This window comes from Lithobates pipiens, unplaced genomic scaffold (genome assembly GCF_037356315.1).
Source record: "Lithobates pipiens isolate NorthernLeopardFrog02 unplaced genomic scaffold, aLitPip1_a1.2 Scaffold_18, whole genome shotgun sequence".
Lineage (NCBI taxonomy): Eukaryota > Metazoa > Chordata > Amphibia > Anura > Ranidae > Lithobates > Lithobates pipiens.
Window position 1 is genome coordinate 548,870,331 of NW_027507758.1, and position 20,643 is coordinate 548,890,973.

At 41.9% G+C, this 20,643-nt stretch overlaps 1 protein-coding gene across 1 annotated transcript in view; it reads right to left on the reverse strand.

The window, feature by feature from the left end:
- The window catches only part of ATAD2B (ATPase family AAA domain containing 2B), a 201,962-nt gene that overhangs the window by 87,058 nt on the left and 94,261 nt on the right, over nt 1-20,643 (reverse strand). Inside the window, exons 15-18 of the mRNA XM_077488860.1 lie at nt 18,985-19,075; nt 17,027-17,338; nt 13,728-13,857; nt 5,332-5,518 (exon numbers count right to left, since the gene is read on the reverse strand). Of these exons, the coding sequence (XP_077344986.1) occupies nt 5,332-5,518; nt 13,728-13,857; nt 17,027-17,338; nt 18,985-19,075 (720 nt within the window). The remainder of the gene's footprint in view (nt 1-5,331; nt 5,519-13,727; nt 13,858-17,026; nt 17,339-18,984; nt 19,076-20,643) is intronic.

Here is a 20,643-nt window from a genome sequence, read left to right on the forward strand (position 1 = left end):
CTCCTAGCCCCTCCCTCCTTCGTGTGCCCCTCAGCCAGCAGCTTGCTATAGGGGGCACCCAAGCTGAGTCAGAGCTCCGTGTATTCATTCAGACATGGAGGCCCGACCTGGCCCCACCCCCTCTATCCCGATTGGTCGACTGACTGACAGCCGCTGGAGCCAACGGCACCGCTGCTCTGTCTCAGCCAAGCAGGAGGAGTGTCCCTGATAGCTGAGGGAATCGTGGACATTGCTGAAGAGAGAAGGGGCTCAGGTAGGTAATTAGGGAGAAATGCATTAAGATAAAAAACCTTCTGCCTTTAGATCTCCTTAGGCCGGCTAAAGACAGTTCAAATCTCAGTGGGTTCAGCAGGAGCCAGCCGAGATTAGATTAGCATGTGAGCAGGCTGAACGTACCAAGTTGATCGATCAACTTGGATACAGCCAGCCTGCTGGATTCACTTACAATTATTGCTAGTGGCTGCTATAGCCGCTAGCAATAATCGCTGCCTTCTCAGGGCAGACAATTGCTAGGCAGGAGGGATTCCCCTGTGAACATCATGTTAATGGGGGAATCATGCAATTTTTTTTCCTGCAACCACAGCATTTTCACCGTCTCTGGCCTGCCTAAAATTTGAACACAGGCCCAAATGAATCAAGCTCCATTGCTACCACTCTTTGAAATTAATCCATACATGCTGGCTATTATAATATTTTACCATGCTGCCTCTACAGTTAAGCATTACAAATATTTCAGCTTTTAACTTTGGAAAAGTTAACATTTAGCGTATATTCCTATCCAATGAACGTGGAATAAACTCACAAAAAAAACATACTGAATTTTGATGAGGTAAAGCGATGTATTTTTCCCACCCCAGGCCTTGTACGGCCTTAACAATGGCTTTATCATCTGGAACTCATTACTGGCTGACTAAAATAGATGGGATTTTCTGCCAAGTGACCTAACAAATGCAGATGTAGCTTGTGAATCCGTTTATAGTGGTGTTTCAACATTGCAAGTCAATTTCACCCTTAACTAAATCTAGGCAGCCTGCCCTGTAAAAGTCAGCATTTTAATTAGAATGGCGCATTGTGTGGAGCTGAGCGGCAGAGAGCCTCTCCACTGCTCCTATCAGGGTATTTACCGCGATAAAGTCAATCAAATGAACAATGCGGCAAATTGCTATTAGTGTCCTCAGACTGCAGTCACTCAATTTAAGCATCCTGCTTTCAGTGTGAGCTGGAAATAAGATATATGGGCAGAAATTGATTTACACCTAGGTCTTTCATAACGTATGAGGGAAATAGGGCTGGAGGGATGTATTGATCCGTCATAGAAGAAAAAAAAAAAAAAATACATTACATCCTGAATACATACAAAAAGTGTCTTTTATAACCAGCTATAGTTGGGGATTTACGTTTAATGCCATAGATATGTATATATAAAAAAAAAAAAAACATTTTTACATAAAGTATCCACTGTGAACAAGCTTGCAGAAGGACCTGATTTCTACAGCCCCTCCACTGTCCAATTACAGGATAGGGTTTGTCCTAGAACAAACTAAACTGCAGTTACCCGAGAATTGCACAGCCTGGTTATGCCAACTGGTGGGAAAGCCCAGGTTACTAGACTGGCTGATCAAAAAAGCAAATTTCTTGGCAATAGCAAAATCAATATCCCCTGCAGTGCAATATTTATCCATATTTTAGATTTAAAAGTATGTTTTTTTTTTTTTTTTTTGTAGATTCATACTTACCTAGGAAGATGCAGCGTCATACTGATGCTGCATCTGTCCCTCGCCACCGCTTCACTGAGAACCGAGTCACCCAACCAAAAACAAATCGCACTCCTGTGACCCATAGGAGAAGCCCAGCCTAAAAAGCTCAGGTTGGACTAATCCTTTCAAGGGTTTGTTACCCCAGCATTTCATATTCCTAATATCTGTCTGCTGTAACATGTACTTGTATTAAAAAGTCTCCTGTTCGCTTTATATGAAATCCCTAGTGTTTCTGCCACACCCTTTCCTATTAAATACTGACCACACTAAGCAGAACACAGTAGTCTGTCATCTAACTGTGCTGGAAACGCAGCCTCTCTTCCAATGATCAGACTTGTCCTGACATGCTGCCCCCTGCACAGCCATTTACTGGAAAGTTCAGTACTCTGCAGCTTCTCCACCCCAGCTCTTATGCAGTGGATAACAGAGGGAACAGAGGAATGAGATCACTTCTAAAAAAGTGAAAATATATAACTATATATTTGACTAAAGGACAAAGTCAGACTATCTCAAAGTCGGAGCAAAATCTTATCTTGTTCATTCAAGTCGGATGGAACTAGGACCAATGTAGGACCGATGTTGCAGCGCAAAGTAGGATGACCGTCTTACAACAGTTGTGTCGTACCAGTGTGAACCCGGCCTATACAACCACTAGTATACTTGTGCTTTGGCATGTAACTCCAAATAAAATGGCACTACAACACAAACCATAGGAATGAAGGGGGAAAAAAAAATCAATCTTTGGTCCTCAATTACAGCCCACAAGCAGTAAGAATCCTCATATGCACAGTTCCCCTCATCATGTTAAGCATGTTAGTGGCTACTGGAGAGACACTGGCAGCCCAGGAAAGTGGATTTTAGTTGAAAAACACGTATGATCAAGCAACTTATGCTTTTGCGACAGTGCTGGTTTTATTATAAACTTTGGCTACAGATATAATAAGTTTTATTTAATGACCAATTCCCCTTTTAAAATTAAAGTGGCAAGAGAACAGCTGATATTTTCGGCACAAAGACTGTGTACTGATTTATAGGAATTTTGCGTTAATTGTAAATTCCATATTTTGGAGCACAGTACACAAGCTTTTCATTGACCTTTGGTTATAGGCTGCTCTGGGCTTCAGAAAAATAGTTGCTTCCAGCAAGAACAGGAGCAATGCTGGAGCCATTTTAAATCACACACTAAGTTTGGTAGCATAATTATGAATTTGAAATGTATGTTCTTTTGTTATCAGTTATGGGTAAAGTTCTGCTTTAAGCATAGAAACTTCTCCATAATAGATGGCCATCCCCTACAGGACAAACAAAAACCAAGGTCTCTAAAAATGGGGTAGAGTTCCAGGAGTACGCCTCAGGGGGCGTGCTCAAAAGCTTTGCCAGTGTCCGATCACCTGAAGGTAGCAGCTTACAACCCAGGGTCTGCAAATATCCAGACCCTGTATGATTACATTTTTATAATTTCTTAATGCAATGCATACTTGGATTACAAACAGTTACATTTATATTGGCCTTTAAAGTCCTTGCTTAATCTAATCGTCTATACAGTAGACTAAGACAGATTGAGAGTAATGGGGGTTAAAAGCACTGTCAAATTTTTTAGCGTTGTCTGCTTTTGCTAAGGAGATTTACTCTTTCCTCGGTCTTTGTGACCACTGTCACCAGAATGGAAAGGGAAAACATCTGGAGCCATGCCAGAACATGAACTGAAGCAAAATCTGCTCATGTGGATACATGTTCCAATGAAAACAAAACAGATTCTCACTTACTGCTGGGTCCGTTAAGTGAGAAGAAAAGGAAGATTGCCTCAATGGGACATAGAAGGGAAATAGACCTGCCAGGGGTTTTAACCCTCAACTGTCCAAAACTATAGAAAATAAAAATGTATCTTTGTTATCCTTCAGGGCTTGTTCACACTAGTCCATTTTTCGATGCCCACAAGGATCAGAGTGACACTTAAAGTACTTGTAAACCATCAAATATTTTTCTTTTAAAATGACACTTAAGTCAGAAAATTAAGTCCTGCTACATCACTTCAAGCTGGCCCCTTTTGCAGGTATACTACATAAAAATAAAAGATAAGCGATGATACTGTTTAAAATCCAGTAATATACTGTCTCACCCTGCACATGCTCAGAGGCTCTCTATTTTTAGGTACTGTGATGAAAATCAGAGGCACTAGAGCCAGATCTGCTGACCGCCTAAATCAGTGATGAACCTTGGCACTCCAGATGTTTTGTAACTACATTTCCCATGATGCTCAACTGCACTGCAGAGTGCATGAGCATCATGGGAAATGTAGTTTCAAAACATCTGGGCTTCAGCAAAATGGCAGCCTCCTGCAAGAACAGGAACAATGCTGTAGGCAATCTCAGAAAAAGACGCTTATTTTGGTAGCATAATTAACGTAGAATCTATGTTCCTTGCTAAAGAAATTTATTTTATCAAGTTATGGGTAAAGTTTCACTTTAAACATGCCTGCTCTGTGCAATGGTTTTGCACAGAGCAGCCCCAACCCTCCCCTTCTGGGGTCCCCCCCGTTGGCGATTCTAGCTTCCCCCAACCACTAACTGCCCACCATAGCAAGCTGCTTGCTATGGGGCACTTTTGCAGGTACTCTCCTGAGCCAGCTCTGTGTGGCCATAGATACACAGCACAGCTTGTCCATGCTCTCTGCTCGTGACCAATTGACAGCAGTGGGAGCCAATCAATGGCTACCACTGCAGTGTCTGTGCCTATGAGGGAGTTAAGAGAGCCTCTGCTCTCGTGCACAATGACAGCTGATTGAAAAGGGCTCAGGTAAGTGGGGGGTGGAGGGAGATGAACTCTTCTTTTATAACTTGAATTTATGTATCCACAGAGCAGCAGCGTCATCCACTGCAGGAAAATGTGACGTCTATTGTTCTGCACTGCAGATCACACCAGCATTGCAATGTGAATGGGGAACATAGAACACATTTTTGTACTCATAGCTACAGTGCAGAAAATGCACTGTATACAATGTAAACAAGCTCTTAATTTTATGACTGTTGAAAAGGACTGAGTCCGAGTTTCTGAAACTTTGGAATCTCAAGTTTACTCTCAAGTTCATTCTTAAACATTCTTTACAATTTAAAGTTTAAAGAGAGATGTAGAACACTTCCTGTTAAAGCAGAATAAAATCCATTGATTTAACGGTTTCAAAAAAAGTGGTACATTCCCCGCCTGTGTCATGAACTGTCACATTTGCTTGTGCTCCCAACCAAACTGGAAAACCATCAAATGGCTGGTGTCATAACTGATCACATGTGCAGCACCACGGCAGATGCAGATCAAACAGAGGCTAAGATGGCAGCTTTCTTGGTTGAAAAGGTTTGGCGTGTTCAGTTCTGCTTTGAGTACGCCAGCATCAACCTATAACTAAAACCTAAATTTCTGGTAACCATAACGCTGCTCATGGATAACATACAGTATAAGATGCAACACCACTATTCGTATGAGAACGGTAGACCACAAAGAAAAAAAACAAAAAAAAACAAACACATCCAACATAGACAATAAATGGGAAAAAATAAATAAAATAAAAAAACACACCAACCTGTGCACATGACTCCTCAGGAGTTTTTGCACTGACTGAGTAAAGTGCAGGTAGGTCCAGTCTATGAACAGAGAATTTTTCAAGCAAGTGCAAGACAGCTGGAGCAAGGTGCGAGGTTTGGCCTGAGCCAGGCTCCCCTGAGAGGAGAAGCCTGGGCCGGTAGGAGGTCGGCTGGTGACAAGCGGATCTGTTTAGTGAAAAGATTAACATAAATTAAAAGGTGAGGCAAAACCAAAAAATAATAAAGAACAAAAAACAAAAACAATGTTTATGACTTTGAGTCCTTCAATGGGCTGCAAGAAAATTTTACACCAAGTAGAGGAACAAAGAGTGCTCCTGCTGAACTCAATGAGTAGAATTACAATGAATCTGTTATTTAAAGTGTCACTAAACCCACACTGGCGTATTACATGCTGTTCATAGTCACTGAGATTCGTTTTTTGTAAAAATCCTGGTTGATCCTGCTTCTCTCCATCGCTACCTTCTGTTCATGTCCCCAATTCAGCTAGAAATTTTGCAGAGCAGTGTTGGCAGCTCCACACATGCTCAGTTTTCATTGAGTTTCTATGCTGAGCACCTCCTCCCTATTACATCTGAGTAGACCATGTGACTATAAAGTCACACAAGTGGGCATATACAGTAATAAATGACAGTACACTCCCTCCTCATCCATGCCCACTAACCAAACACAATGGGGGCGGGATACTGCATGTAGACTGATTGAGGCTTTACCTCTCTTATTCTTAGACACAGGCTGGAGAGGTCTGGCATAACCTGGGACTGGCAGAAATCCGCCCACACCATGTTAATGACAAAAAAAAATAAAGATTTGATTTCAACTATATATTCGTATGACGATTTAAAAAAGTTTTTCAATATTTTTACTCTGTATTACAAATGCTGCTTCTGGACAATGTAAATTAAACAGTGTGTGCTTAGTATCACTTTAAAGTCGTGTTCTATTTTTATTGCTTTTTAATTCTATTATTGGGCTATTTATAGTTACAACCTGAATTTGAAAGACACTATGGGGAAGATTAACTAAAAGTAGTTAACTCAATCTGGTGCAGTTGTGCATGGTAACCAGGTTCTAACTTCAGCTTGTTCAATTAAACTTTGAAAATCAAACCTGGAAGCCGATTGGTTTCTACGCAGAGCTGCATCAGATTTTGCACTCTCCAGTTTTAGTATTGTAGTAATTTTATTAATAAGAAGGGTACGCTTTACAGGCTGCCTAGGGGTATGCAAGTTAAAAAAAAAAAAAAAGAATAGAAACTTGGGAACCATGGTCTTAAGACACTAGCAAAAAACAGTGGCATGGTGGTAGTAGGTGGGGGCTTTACCCTAGGCTGACCTACATTTTTTTTTCCAGTGTCCAAGTCTCCTGCAGGTGTCAGGATAACCTCAAGGTTTTAAGGCCCTCAATGGGTAAAATATAATTTTTGTACTTGAGTTTAGACATTACTGAACCTTCCTCGTTGCCCAAGTGCTGAACAGGATTGCAAGAACTACTGTGAATTGCAAGCACCTCAGCCCAGGGCCCATAAACATCTGCCAACAGGCAAAAGCTGAATACTGGCTAAAATAAAATAAAACAATTCTAACTTTAATTACAGTGTTTAACAATATTCTGAAGATCTCCAGACATGTATTATGGAACAGGACTGAATAATTCGCAAAAGGCTATTTCATTTTTTAAGAACTTCCCTCCAATTTGCATAATATGAAGAGAAACTTAAAGCCATTAAATGAAAATATATCATTAATTCAAAGACTATTAGAGGAGAAATGGAAATAGTCTTCACCTGATAAAAAACATTAAAGGGGAGTTATAGATTATACAGAAGTGACAGAACTACCACACTATAATGCATGTTATCCAAGGATAATTGTACCGTGAGAAATATGGGGACTGACAATGCAGACCTCCTTGTGAAACCGCTAGTTGTCTAGTGCTAGCATAAATACTTTGAGTACCTTACTTGTTACAAGCATGCATTTAGTGAAATCAGAACCTTTACATTATTCAGTACCTGATGGGGTAAGTACACGTATTAGGGTTGCGCCGATACCGAGTATTATCACAAGTACTCATGGAAAAGCGCAATACCCAAAACCAATACTCTATACAGGTAGTGCTGTGGTTGGGATTCGAACCAACAACCCTAGTACTGATGGTGATAATTAAAAACTGTGCTGCCCATACGTAAACATTTAGACAAATACAGAAATCTGTGCAACACAAAAAATAAAACGAATTACTTTTTCTATTGCAACTTGCCTCTCCGGACCCATTCAGGTGATTGGCAATGAAAAAAATAATGCACTAAATACAAAATACCAAGTACTTTCACTGGCTTCACTGGGATTGGCTGCAGGTTGTAGAATATGTTCCTTTTGGTCAAGTGTGTCAAAGCGGAAGTATACCGCCAGCCTTTTTTTTGCCCCTGCAAGGTAAAGTCAGTATGTGAAACTTACCTTAAAACAAAGCTGTACCAGCTCTGCAATGTCAGCACTGCTGCCATTTCAATCTTTACCTGTCTTGCTTCCAGCTCTGTAACTGGCCGGAGCCGCATTGACATCACACACGCGCGCGTGTGTGTGTGTGTGTGTGTGTGTGTGTGTGTGTGTGTGTGTGTGTGTGTGTGTGTGTGTGTGTGTGTGTGTGTGTCGCTGTTCACGGCACAGGGCTTGGCAGGAACAGCACAAGTGCCCATTCCTTGAGAACGCATGTGCCAGGCTACAAGTAATCTAAATATCTCCTTAACTGTGCACATTTAGGAGATGTTTACACCTATAGGTAAGCCTTATTATATATGTGGCCACAGATCCCGAGAGATGTTTGTTCCCATGGTGCCCTAAGCCTTCTATATCACTTCTTGTATACTAAACTTTGGTTTCAGCCCTAATCGATTAATCGAAAACGAATAGATTATGAAATTAATCGATGATTATTTTCATAAATCGATTAATCGGCCAGTAACACAATGGGGTTAAAAAAACAAAAAAACAAACTAAAATGAGCCCTTTATAGCAGTGGTCATCAACCCTGTCCTCAGGGCCCACTAACAGGACAGGTTTTACCATGCATTACCTTGGGGAGATGCAGACTAGAATACTGCAATCACTGAGCAGCAAACGATAACACCTGTAATGTATTTCAGTTATCTTGCAAACCTGGCCTGTTAGTGGGCCCTGAGGACAGGGGGTGACGACCACTGCTTTATAGTACAAAAAGAGCAAATAATTGCTACTGTAAATATTAGTTTCACAGTTCTACAGAAAAAAAATGAACCCCTTACAGTAGTGATTATCTGCTTTTCTTTGTACTATATAAAGGGCTAATTTTCGTTGTTTTAATCCAATTATGTTACTAAACCAGGTTCACATCTATGATTTTTGGTGCTTTTTGCAGAAACGCACTACGGTTCATTAACATTGTTTCCTATGGGACCCATTCACATTTATGCTTCTTTCAGCCACTGCGTATTTGGAAAGGGTCAGGGACACTTTTTTTTTAATGAGAAACTGTGCTTTTTTGGTTAAATATACTTCAATGGAGAGGCTGCAGAAAAACACGAAAATTGTTTTTTGCAGCAATTTGTTTTTAATCTGCCCAAAAAATTTGACCAAAAAAATTTTATTAAAAAAGGCAAAATTGCAGCGAAATCACGTGTGCAAAAATCAAAATGCACAGCAGAAACAGATCAAAAGCAAACTGCATAGGTGTGTACTAGAGCTGCCACGACGCATGGGCGTAATCGACTACGTAGACTAAGAAAATACGTCGACGTGCATTCTGGGCGTCGATGCGTCACTGTGGGGGCAGTGCTATCTAGCGCTGCCCTCCGTGGCGCCGTCCCCCTCTCTTCTCCCCCGCCATCCCCCTCTCTTCTCCCCCGCCGTGCCACCGTCCCTAGGGGTGCAACGGATCGTCACCGATCCGTGATCTGAGCGCACATGCCGCGCTCCGAGGTCTCGGCCTTAGGAGAGGCCGCGGTTTCGGCCTAGCTCCGAAGCGGCGGCCATCTTTCTACATCCGATGGAGCGATCTCTTGTAAACAAACCGGCGTCTCTCTCCCCTCTCTGTACTGATCTGTGCAGTGGAGGGGAGAGGTCGGATGGAAGTAGCCATCCCTCCATACCCAGCTAATACTCTGCCCCGCCAACGCAATACTCTGCCCCGCCAACGCAATACTCTGCCCCGCCAACGCAATACTCTGCCCCGCCAACGCAATACTCTGCCCCGCCAACGCAATACTCTGCCCCGCCAACGCAATACTCTGCCCCGCCAACGCAATACTCTGCCCCGCCAACGCAATACTCTGCCCCGCCAACGCAATACTCTGCCCCGCCAACGCAATACTCTGCCCCGCCAACGCAATACTCTGCCCCGCCAACGCAATACTCTGCCCCGCCAACGCAATACTCTGCCCCGCCAACGCAATACTCTGCCCCGCCAACGCAATACTCTGCCCCGCCAACGCAATACTCTGCCCCGCCAACACAATACTCTGCCCCGCCAACACAATACTCTGCCCCGCCAACACAATACTCTGCCCCGCCAACACAATACTCTGCCCCGCCAACACAATACTCTGCCCCGCCAACACAATACTCTGCCCCGCCAACACAATACTCTGCCCCGCCAACACAATACTCTGCCCCGCCAACACAATACTCTGCCCCGCCAACACAATACTCTGCCCCGCCAACACAATACTCTGCCCCGCCAACACAATACTCTGCCCCGCCAACACAATACTCTGCCCCGCCAACACAATACTCTGCCCCGCCAACACAATACTCTGCCCCGCCAACACAATACTCTGCCCCGCCAACACAATACTCTGCCCCGCCAACACAATACTCTGCCCCGCCAACACAATACTCTGCCCCGCCAACACAATACTCTGCCCCGCCAACACAATACTCTGCCCCGCCAACACAATACTCTGCCCCGCCAACACAATACTCTGCCCCGCCAATACAATACAATACTCTGCCCCGCCAATACAATACAATACTCTGCCCGCCAATACAATACAATACTCTGCCCGCCAATACAATACTCTGCCCGCCAATACAATACAATACTCTGCCCGCCAATACAATACAATACTCTGCCCGCCAATACAATACAATACTCTGCCCGCCAATACAATACAATACTCTGCCCGCCAATACAATACAATACTCTGCCCGCCAATACAATACAATACTCTGCCCGCCAATACAATACAATACTCTGCCCGCCAATACAATACAATACTCTGCCCGCCAATACAATACAATACTCTGCCCGCCAATACAATACAATACTCTGCCCGCCAATACAATACAATACTCTGCCCGCCAATACAATACAATACTCTGCCCGCCAATACAATACAATACTCTGCCCGCCAATACAATACAATACTCTGCCCGCCAATACAATACAATACTCTGCCCGCCAATACAATACAATACTCTGCCCGCCAATACAATACAATACTCTGCCATACAATACTCTCAAGGTTATCCAAAGGATTAATTAGCTAATCAAAAAAAAAAAAAAAACACTAGATTCATTAAAAAATAAAAAAAATAAAATCGATAGATTAGTCGACAGACAAATTAATCGTTAGTTGCAGCTCTAGTGTGTACCGAACCTTATGCTGGGCACACTGATCAATTTTCAGACTAGAATATTCAGACAAAAAAATCTTTGTACATTCACTGAATGAAAGAATGTTTGAAATTTTAACTTGTTAACATGTTTTTAAAATGAATGTAATTCAGAGCAAAAACCACATACACCGTCTGAAAGTTCCTTTGACCAAGTAGTTTTCTATTTCCAAATGTTCCCATCACTGTGGTTGAAAATGAATGTTGATTTCTCCCCACTAATGATTATAAAATCAAACGAATGTTCTTAAAATTACACTTTTTTGAAGGAAGATATTGTTTTTTAAATAAAAAAAAAAGTCGATCTCTGAGTCTAAAGATATTTACCTGAGTCACCCTTTAATAGTATATACAGTACATCTTTTCTGTCTATTCTGAGTGGATTAGATATGTTGCCCCCTAGCCATATATTGGGTTATTTACATTTACCACTGCATAGAGATATTTAACCACTTGCCGCCCGCCCTATAGCAAATAGACGGCGGCAAAGTGGTTTCATAATCCTGACCGGACGTCATATGACATAATCCGGATTATGAGCCGCTGCGCGCCCCCGGGGGCGCGCATCGCGGCGATCGTTGTTGCGGGGTGTCAGTCTGACACCCGGCAACTACGATCTCGGTAAAGAGTCTCCCACGGAGACTCTTTACCACGTGATCAGCCGTGTCCAATCACGGCTGATCACAGTGTAAATAGGAAAAGCCGGTGATCGGCTTTTCCTCACTCGCGTCTGTCAGACGCGAGTAGAGGAGAGCCGATCGGCTGCTCCTCTGACGGGGGGGTCTGTGCTGATCAAATATCAGCACAGCCCCCCCCCCGAGGATGCCCACACTGGACCACCAGGGACACCACCAGACCACCAGGGATGCCAAGGTATGCCACCCTAGACCACCAGGGATTGCAGTCAGTGCCACAATGGATGCCAATCAGTGCCCATAATGGATGCCAATCAGTGCCCACAATGGGCATCACTGATTGGCATGCATTATTGATTGGCACTGATTGGCATCCATTAGTACAATATATTATAATACAATGCCGCCTACCCATGCCCACCTGTGCCGCCTACCCATGCCCACCTGTGCCGCCTACCCATGCCCATCCATGCCAATCCATGCCAATTTGTGCCACCTATCAGTGCCCATCCGTGTCGCCCATCAGTGCCACATATCGGTGTCCATCAATGCCACCTCATCAGTGCCACTTCATTGGTGCCACCTCATCGGTGCCCATCAGTGCCGCCTTATTGCCCATCAGTTTAACCCCATCAGTGCCCATCAGTGAAGGAGAAAACGTACTTATTTGCAAAGTTTTGAAACTGAAACAAAAAAAACAAAAAAAACTTTTTTTTCAAAATTTTGTTATTTTTTTATTTGTTTAGCAAAAACTAAACCGCAGAGGTGATCAAATACCACCAAAAGAAAGCTCTATTTGTGGGAAAAAAATGATAAAAATTTCATTTGGGTACAGTGTAGCATGACCGCGCAATTGTCATTCAAAGTGCGACAGCGCTGAAAGCTCAAAATTGGTCTGGGCAGGAAGGTGTTTAAGTGCCCGGTATTGAAGTGGTTAAGAATAAATTGCCTTTTTTAAACTTTACATATTAACTAAATTATACACCACACTTTTTTTTTGTTTTTAAGGTTATTAACTGATTATTCGAAACAATCGGCCAACTAATAGATTATGAAAATAATAGTTAGTTGCAGCCCTACTAAACTTGCATGTAGGTAAGAGCTTGGGAAATACCCAATGCCTCCTCTGTGATTTTTTTCCCCCTTTATGCCAACCACCAGTTCACCTTGTACTTTTTTGTTTTATTAAAAAATTATACATTTCATAGTTGCTCCTGACGAGTGGACATCTCCACAAAACTTGTAGAGCCTCAGCCTTATGCTACAACATTGCAAACGTTATTTTGAGATTCAACTTTAGGATACTTACCATCAAATTAAAATTTTTAAGACCAATTGTGTTTATTATGAATTGAACCAATTTATTATATATTCATGTATTTTATTACCATTATATTGTGAATCATGTTACTGTATACACTAATCGTTAAAGAGCTGTCATTGCCTACAATGTTACAATTTTATCCAATTATGCATATATGTATTTTGGAATCGATAAACATGTGGTTGAATACTTTCGTAGCTGTGCTTCATATAAAGTCCCAACCACCTCCCTTTTTTAATATATACATTAGGGATGGAGGCAGATGAACCTACCCACTCATTGCCTCATATAAAGTCCCACATTTCCTCTCCCCCTGTTTTTGCAAGCCTTATTATAGGCTCACCTATAGGTAAAAGTCAGGAAAGGAAGTTTAATTTCTCAAAGACTCCTTGAGCCTTTCACAAAGTAGTGACAGATTTGTCAAACTAATGCCTGGCATTGGTATTAAAAAAAAAAAATAATAATAATAATAATATATTTTCTAGACAGTGGGGTTTATCTACTAAAACTGGGGAGTAGAAAATCAGCTTCCATGTTTTTTTGTCAAAGCTTAATTGAACAAGCTGAAGGTAGAAGCTTATTGGCTACCATGCACAACTGCACTCTCCTGTCTTGGTAAATGAACCCCAGAATGTCTTATCTTTTCATTACATTTTAAAATTCTAATCCCATACAGTGGAGTGCTAGAACTAGCTTTGGGTATGCTAGAAAATCGCTTCAACTGCAGCGAACAGATCGCTCACACGTCTTTCACGCTGTCCACTTACGTGGTAAAATGGAGAAAGGGCTTGTGGGGAGCAGCTGGTTGCTTCTTTGGTGATCCTGAGACACAACTCACATCAAATATTGACACTGGATTCTCATCTTCACTATCATCCAAAAGAAGGCTCACATCATCTAAAAAGAAAAGGCAAGAAAGCTCCGTTATCCCCACCTATTTGATCAAATAAAATTCCAGGTAGGAAGCTAAACGCACAGCTGGAGTACATATATACATGTGAAGTGTTTTACTTGCCAAAGATTTTATTATTTTGTTCAACCAGCCTTATGATCCACACCCCTCTCTGCCAGGCTGCTTGGTTCTGAACCTCCACTGTATAAGTAGCAGCACAACATCATTCAAGACACATCCCCAGACTGCTGGCTGGACAATGAAGGAGCAGAAGCACAAATGAGCGACTGCTTACTCGCTTATACAGCCTGAACAGGTGATCCAGTCCCTACTGTGTTGGCGATAACAGAAGGTGGAGAGAAAGGAAAATGTGCTTGAAGTTCTTTTTTTTTTTTAAATGGATATAAACGACCTTTGGTGAGAACACAATGGTTATAATATCTATGTGGAGCTTAGCTTTTAAAACATTTTTATATAAAATTTACCTGTAACCTTACTATGCCCTTTAGTAAACCACTTCTGGACCAGGCCTATTTCTGACATTTGTTATTTACAAGTTAAAATCTGTACCTTTTACTAGAAAATTACTTAGAACACACACACACATATATATATATATATATATATATATATATATATATATATATATATATATATATATATATATATATATATATATATATATATATATATATATATATATATATATATATTAGCAGAAACCCTAGAGAATAAAATGGAGATCATTGCAATACTTTGTCATGCCGTATTTACGCAATTTTTTGGGGGGGAAATACACACTTTTTTAAATTAAAAAATAACACAGTAACGTTAGCCCAATTGCTTTGTACAACGTGAAAGATGTTATGCTCAGTAAATCGATACCCAACATGCCATGCTTTAAAATTGCGCACCCTCGTAGAATGGCAACAAACTACAGTAACTTTAAAAAAAAAAAAATCGGATTAGGCGTTTAGAGTTACAGAGGAGAGCTAGTGCTAGAATTATTGCTCTCACTTTAACGTTCGCGGTGATAACTCACATGTGGTTTGAACACCATTTACAAACGTTGACTCGACTTGCACGTGTGATCGCTTCTGCATGCAAGCTCGGAGGAATGGGGTGCTTTAAATTTTTTGTTTATTTTTACACATTGTCCCTTTAAAAAAAAAATTTTTGGGGGGATTACGATTATTTCTTTTTCAAAGAATGAAAACATTCCTTGTAGTAGAAATAAGCAAAACAGGGCCCCTTTAAAAGAACGGGTTTATTTTTTATTCATAATTACCTATGCGGATGCAGCATCAGACCGATGCTGCAGCTGTCCCCCCGCCGTCTCTGCACTGAGAACCGAGCCACCGAACACCGTCTATGGCTCGGTTTTCACAGATCCAAGAGGAGAGATGCCGATCATCAGTCAGAGTCTCTCCTCTCTGCTTCTCCACGCTCATTGGTGCGCTGAGCTGGGGAGGGGAGGGAAGCGGGCATCTCAGCAGCTCGCTGAGGCGCTAAGACTGCCATCAAAGCAGCTGGCGGATCCAGACATGGGAAGTCGGGATGACCTGCTGCCTCGACTGATGGCAGTGACTTCAGCGGAGAGTGGATTTCAGACCGCTCTCCTCCGAAAAACGGGTCAGAGGAGTGCAAATCTAATTACATGACTGTGATCCAGAGGAGAAGCCCAGCCTAAAAAGCTCAGGCTGGACTTCCCCTTTAATGCGAGATCCAGGGTCAAAAAGACCGTAGAGCTCACATTTACACAAAAGAAAAAGGGGGGGGGGGGCCTTTAAGGACGGAAGAGACGTTTGACGTCACTTCGGTCCTCCAAGGTCATAGAGGAGAGTGGAGGCCATCTTGCCCTCACTCAACTTCCTGCCCATCCCTCCAGCACATCGGATAGTTTTTGCCACTACCAACGTCTCCGGTAAGCGGGTAGAATGACAGAAGTGGCAGGACGAGGCACAACCCGTAAAAGTGATCCTGTGGCAAACCACTTATTTGAAAAGGAGGATAGCCTGCTGTATAAAAATATACTGGGGTTATGACAGCTATCTGCTGCCATAACCCATGTATAGAACGTAAACATAATGATGAATATACAGTGGGTGGTAAAAAAGTGGTTAAACAATGAGAAATTCAGTTTTGATTTGACAGCTAGTGGGGGATAGTCTCTTCCCTGCTAGCTGCCAAATTTTTTTTTTTTTATTTAAAACATGACCACGTGGGACTCCGCCCGCTTAGAAGCGTCACTCATTCACAGTGTTCGGTAAATGGAAAAATACCAGGTCTGAAAACTTTGTTGGCTTGTAGTTTTCAATGAACTATCATGGTGCTGTGGAGCAGTTTTTTTCTCTCTTCCTGTCAGATTGCATTTGCTTGCTCGTATGGGCACACACTGACCGATCTGAAGAAGACCCTGCGTGGCACCAGCAATCTGCTGATCGCTGGTGCAATGCTTTAGAAGCTCCAGAAACTAAATGCACATTTTTTTATCTGCAAAAAAACCGTGCATTAATTTTGTTAAAAGGTGAACTTATTTAAGCTTAAAGCTAGGTGCACATGGGCCAAAAATCAGCTGAAAACGATTGATTCGGTGACGTTTAGCCCATGTATTCAGCTTCAGCAGCTGATTGGCTTGCAGTCAATGGCTGCAAGTGCTGACCAGTGCATTCTTGCAGTGGTGGAGGAGCAGCCCCCCCTGTCAGAACATAATAGCGGAGCAGGGAGAGAACTGCGCTAACATCACAAAAAATGGAGGCAGTCACTGTAATTATTTTTTTCCATTCAGATCACTGGATTAAACAAAACAAAAAAAAAAAAAAATGCTAAGGCAGAGTGTAGGCATCTACAACTCGGTGTAGCAAATTGCACTTCTCATATGGAAAGCAAGCATGTACACTTTACAGTACATGGGAAGCTTCCAAACAAGAGGTTAGCTTTTAATTTTACAGATTGGAAAGGGGGAACATGCAAATCTAGAAAGAGGTCAGTGATTCTTGCTTTTATACGGCCAATTCTGTGTCTGAGGTCTGTTCTGGACATGAGGTACTGGACTTGGGAGACATTGAGCATTCAGAGGATGACAATATATTTGCAAACTCGCACTTCTGTAACACCATAACAGAAAATGCAGGTGTTAACGAGTAGATGACTGAACCAGACAGTGCCATTTACCATCCTTCCTGTGATCTCTGCTGAACTTCGAGTGAGGAAAGACATCATGTAAGACACAGAGCACATCAGAGAACGTCCTCTGCAACAGCGGCCTGATAACTGGGGACAAGGCCTGTCCTGGAGACATCACAGCACGTTGAGAAGCAGGCACAATGTTTTTCATTGCATGGTAGAAGTCCTGGGCACCAAGAACAACTGAAGAGATGTCCAGCTGCAGTTTTTGACTGCTGGCATAGATCTGAGGGTAGCGTCGTCGAAGGGCAATCAAGGCAGCCTCAGTGCAAAGTGCTTTAATGTCAGCTCCGCAGTAGCCTGGCACAAAACCGAGAGAAAAAGAGGTTACAACACTGAGAACTTGGGATTTCAGATCTATTAACACCTTCTAAGCAAATATAAATAATTTTTTTTTTGTTTTTAAACAATTACATGTATTATTGTAAGGTGAAATTTGTTCTGTCATACAGAGAATGACACCTTAGTCTGGTTCAGTAACACACCCCACCAAATTTCCAAGAACTAACACTGGTTATTCCCATTCAGCCAAAAACATCTTACAAGTCCAAAAAGCAGAGCACCCCACAGAAAGATCCTGGCAGCTCTGCTGATGAATTTAACAAGACCACACACCAGAAATCACACCTAACAAAACAGATTTTCACGCCTGCTTTTCATATTAGCTGCAATTCCAAAAACAGTTCTAGACTTTGGAAAAAGCTTTCAGAACACTAAATATTCGTTAAAGAAGCCAAAAACATTTAAAACGTAAGTTTAGGCAACAATGTGCTTGAAAAAATAAAAAACATCATTTAAGAGACTTTAGACAAGTCTCTGATTACCAAAGCACATTGCAGAGCACAGGTTGCTGTTCAACATTTTTTTTTTTAGGTCACCGAGACGTGCAATAAAGTACAATAGGTCTCCTGTAGGCTCCCTTTCCACTAGAGCAACCTTAGCCACAAAGTCGCATGACAAGTCATCCCACTGATTTCAAAGGCACTTGTTCCAATCTAAGTTGCAGCGACTTTGAAAAGGTGCCTGCACTACTCTGATGCAACTTTTGATGCGACTGTCTCAGAGAGCGTAAAGTCAAACTCAGTCGCCCTTTAAATTGCGTGACTCTGGTGTCGCACTAGGGGAAACGTAGCCTTAATGAGCAAAATTTGGAAAAATTACATTTAAAAACACAAACTCAAACATTCGTTGATCTCCAGAAACCGCTCTTTTTTTTTACAAATTACCCGAAGAAGTACCCAGAAAATCAGTAAGATTGATCACTTCTATATTGCTGGCAGCAAGAATTACAATTGCTAGGCATTGGAAACAGTCGGTTATTCCTCCTGATCATGTTAAAAATAAGCTCAATTGGATCATGATTATAAGCTCACTCATATACTTTGCAATAACTCCATAAAATTTGACAAGATATTGGATTGGCTACATCTCAATTCTGGAGGGAACTCCGGGTTGACCCTCTCCTCTTCCATTTTTTTTCTTTCTCTTCCTTTCTCTCTCCTTCCTCTTTTTACTGCCACCCTGTTCTGGTATTTACATATACAATTCAGTTAATAGCTTATGGAACCTTACTCAGTAGCGAACCCTGGGACAACCTCAGAGTTCGCTGCCAGGATTTCTCCACGACTTCCCACCCATGACCTCCACACCCCCCCCCCCCTCCCCTATATTTGCCCTTACTCCAGCTTTTCATTACCCACCGTACATGGCGGCACCACTGATTATAATTGGGAAGTACCTGTTCAAACCCATTAGTACTCAGATTTATGCTATGCCTTTTGTTTTCTGATGTGATGTTAGATGACAGATATCGGTTATAATTATACTTTATGCCTCTGTATTGATATGCTGACAACACGAGTACTGAATTTGTTACATTAATGCTTCTGTTCCTACCAGACTGCTTCTTCAAGAAAAAACATTGAAATATAAAAACAAAAACTCACCAACACATTTTTCTGCTAGTTCCTCAAGGAACGCTTTAGACAATTTGGGATTCCAGTCCCTGGTATGTATTTGTAAAATGTGCTTTCTTGCCTAGTAAAAGGAATAAAAAAAAAAAAAATCTGGTTGCATATACAAGAAAAAAGAAATCCAGAACCATTACAACTGTCAAATAAAGCGGTCTAAATTGAGTGAAAGTTATACAGCAAGGCTCTGTTACATTTCTTCTACCTAAAATGTTCTCCGTCAGTTGTGGATGCAGTGCATCTGCTGCATAGGGTTCTGAGGTTCCTGAGATAAAGGGGTGGCAGTGAAAGATATGTAGAGAGTTAAAGTGCTATTAAACCCACAACTGTAAACAAGCTGTTTTATTGTGTTCTCTCTGATCCTCCCCTTTTCCACTGTCCCCAATCCATCTACTGTTAGTACAGAGCCTTTAGAGCAGGGGTGTCCAAACTACAGCCCTCCAGTTGTTCAGGAACTACAATCCCCATCATGCCTAGTCATGTCTTTGAATGTCATGAGTTTTACAATGCCTCATGGGATGTGTAGTTCTGCAACAGCTGGAGGGCCGTAGTTTGGACACCCCTGCTTTAGAGTCACATGCTCAGTTTGGTGTGTGTTGCTAGAGTTTTTTTTTCTTGGGAGGGTACGTGTGATCGGCACAGGGCCAATCAGCACTGTCCATGTCAGGTGTTCCATAGACTCATAGGACAGTCAGAGGAGAATGAAAACTTTCTAGAAGCTTTAGCCAGACACTGATAGAAGTCACAAGACTGCTATATACTGCTGATGAGAAAGGGTATTTGGCAGTTTATATTTACTAAAATAATTTAATTTCCATGTTCTCTGCACTGTGGGAGACCAGATATAATGAATACAGGGTTCTGGGTTTAGTAAAACTTTAAAGTGCTGGCCACACCTTGTTCCCCACCTGGGGTATAATTTTCCTTTTCCCTGGGTTAATCAATCAGTTGTTGGGGAACAAATAAGATGTAGGCAGGCTATGATGAAAAATGTCTGAAGCAGACCCAGTGTGGTTTCACTACTAGCCAGGAAGCTTATTTTTTTTTTTTTGGACCTCGTTTAGACCGAGACTATTACCCCTACGGGGAACTTCTAGCTTTGGGCAAAACTTTATTTGCAAAGCAAGTTTAAAAACAAATTCATATCAGCTGGTATATCACACAATTGTACAGTACACATAAAAAAATAAAGTCCCTGTTAGAGGACATAATCATACAGTCCTGGTTTAATTAACACGAATCCCCACTCAGGGATACACCCAGTGCATTTTTAGAGGATTTCCTTCTCTTCTTCAGGGATATATAGGGTATAGCAGGTCTGAAATAGATTTTAAGGATAAGTTCACCTTTGTAAACATGTTGCGTGTTCCACCCACTTTCAGGCTTGGAAGTTGCTAACGCAATGAGCAAGTCAAATTAAGAATCTGCAGAGGAAGGCGCACATGCAATCATAACAGGTAAATGAGAAAATTTGGGCCATAAAGTCTTGCATGACTTTAGTATAAACCTCAGTCAACCTGATGGAGCTAAAAGGGACTCCAAAAGAAAGGACAGAATCCAGGCTGAAAATACCAGCACCATTAGTAGGTGTGATACAAGCAGCCCAGGAGCCATTGGAAAAGTGTGAACTAGGGG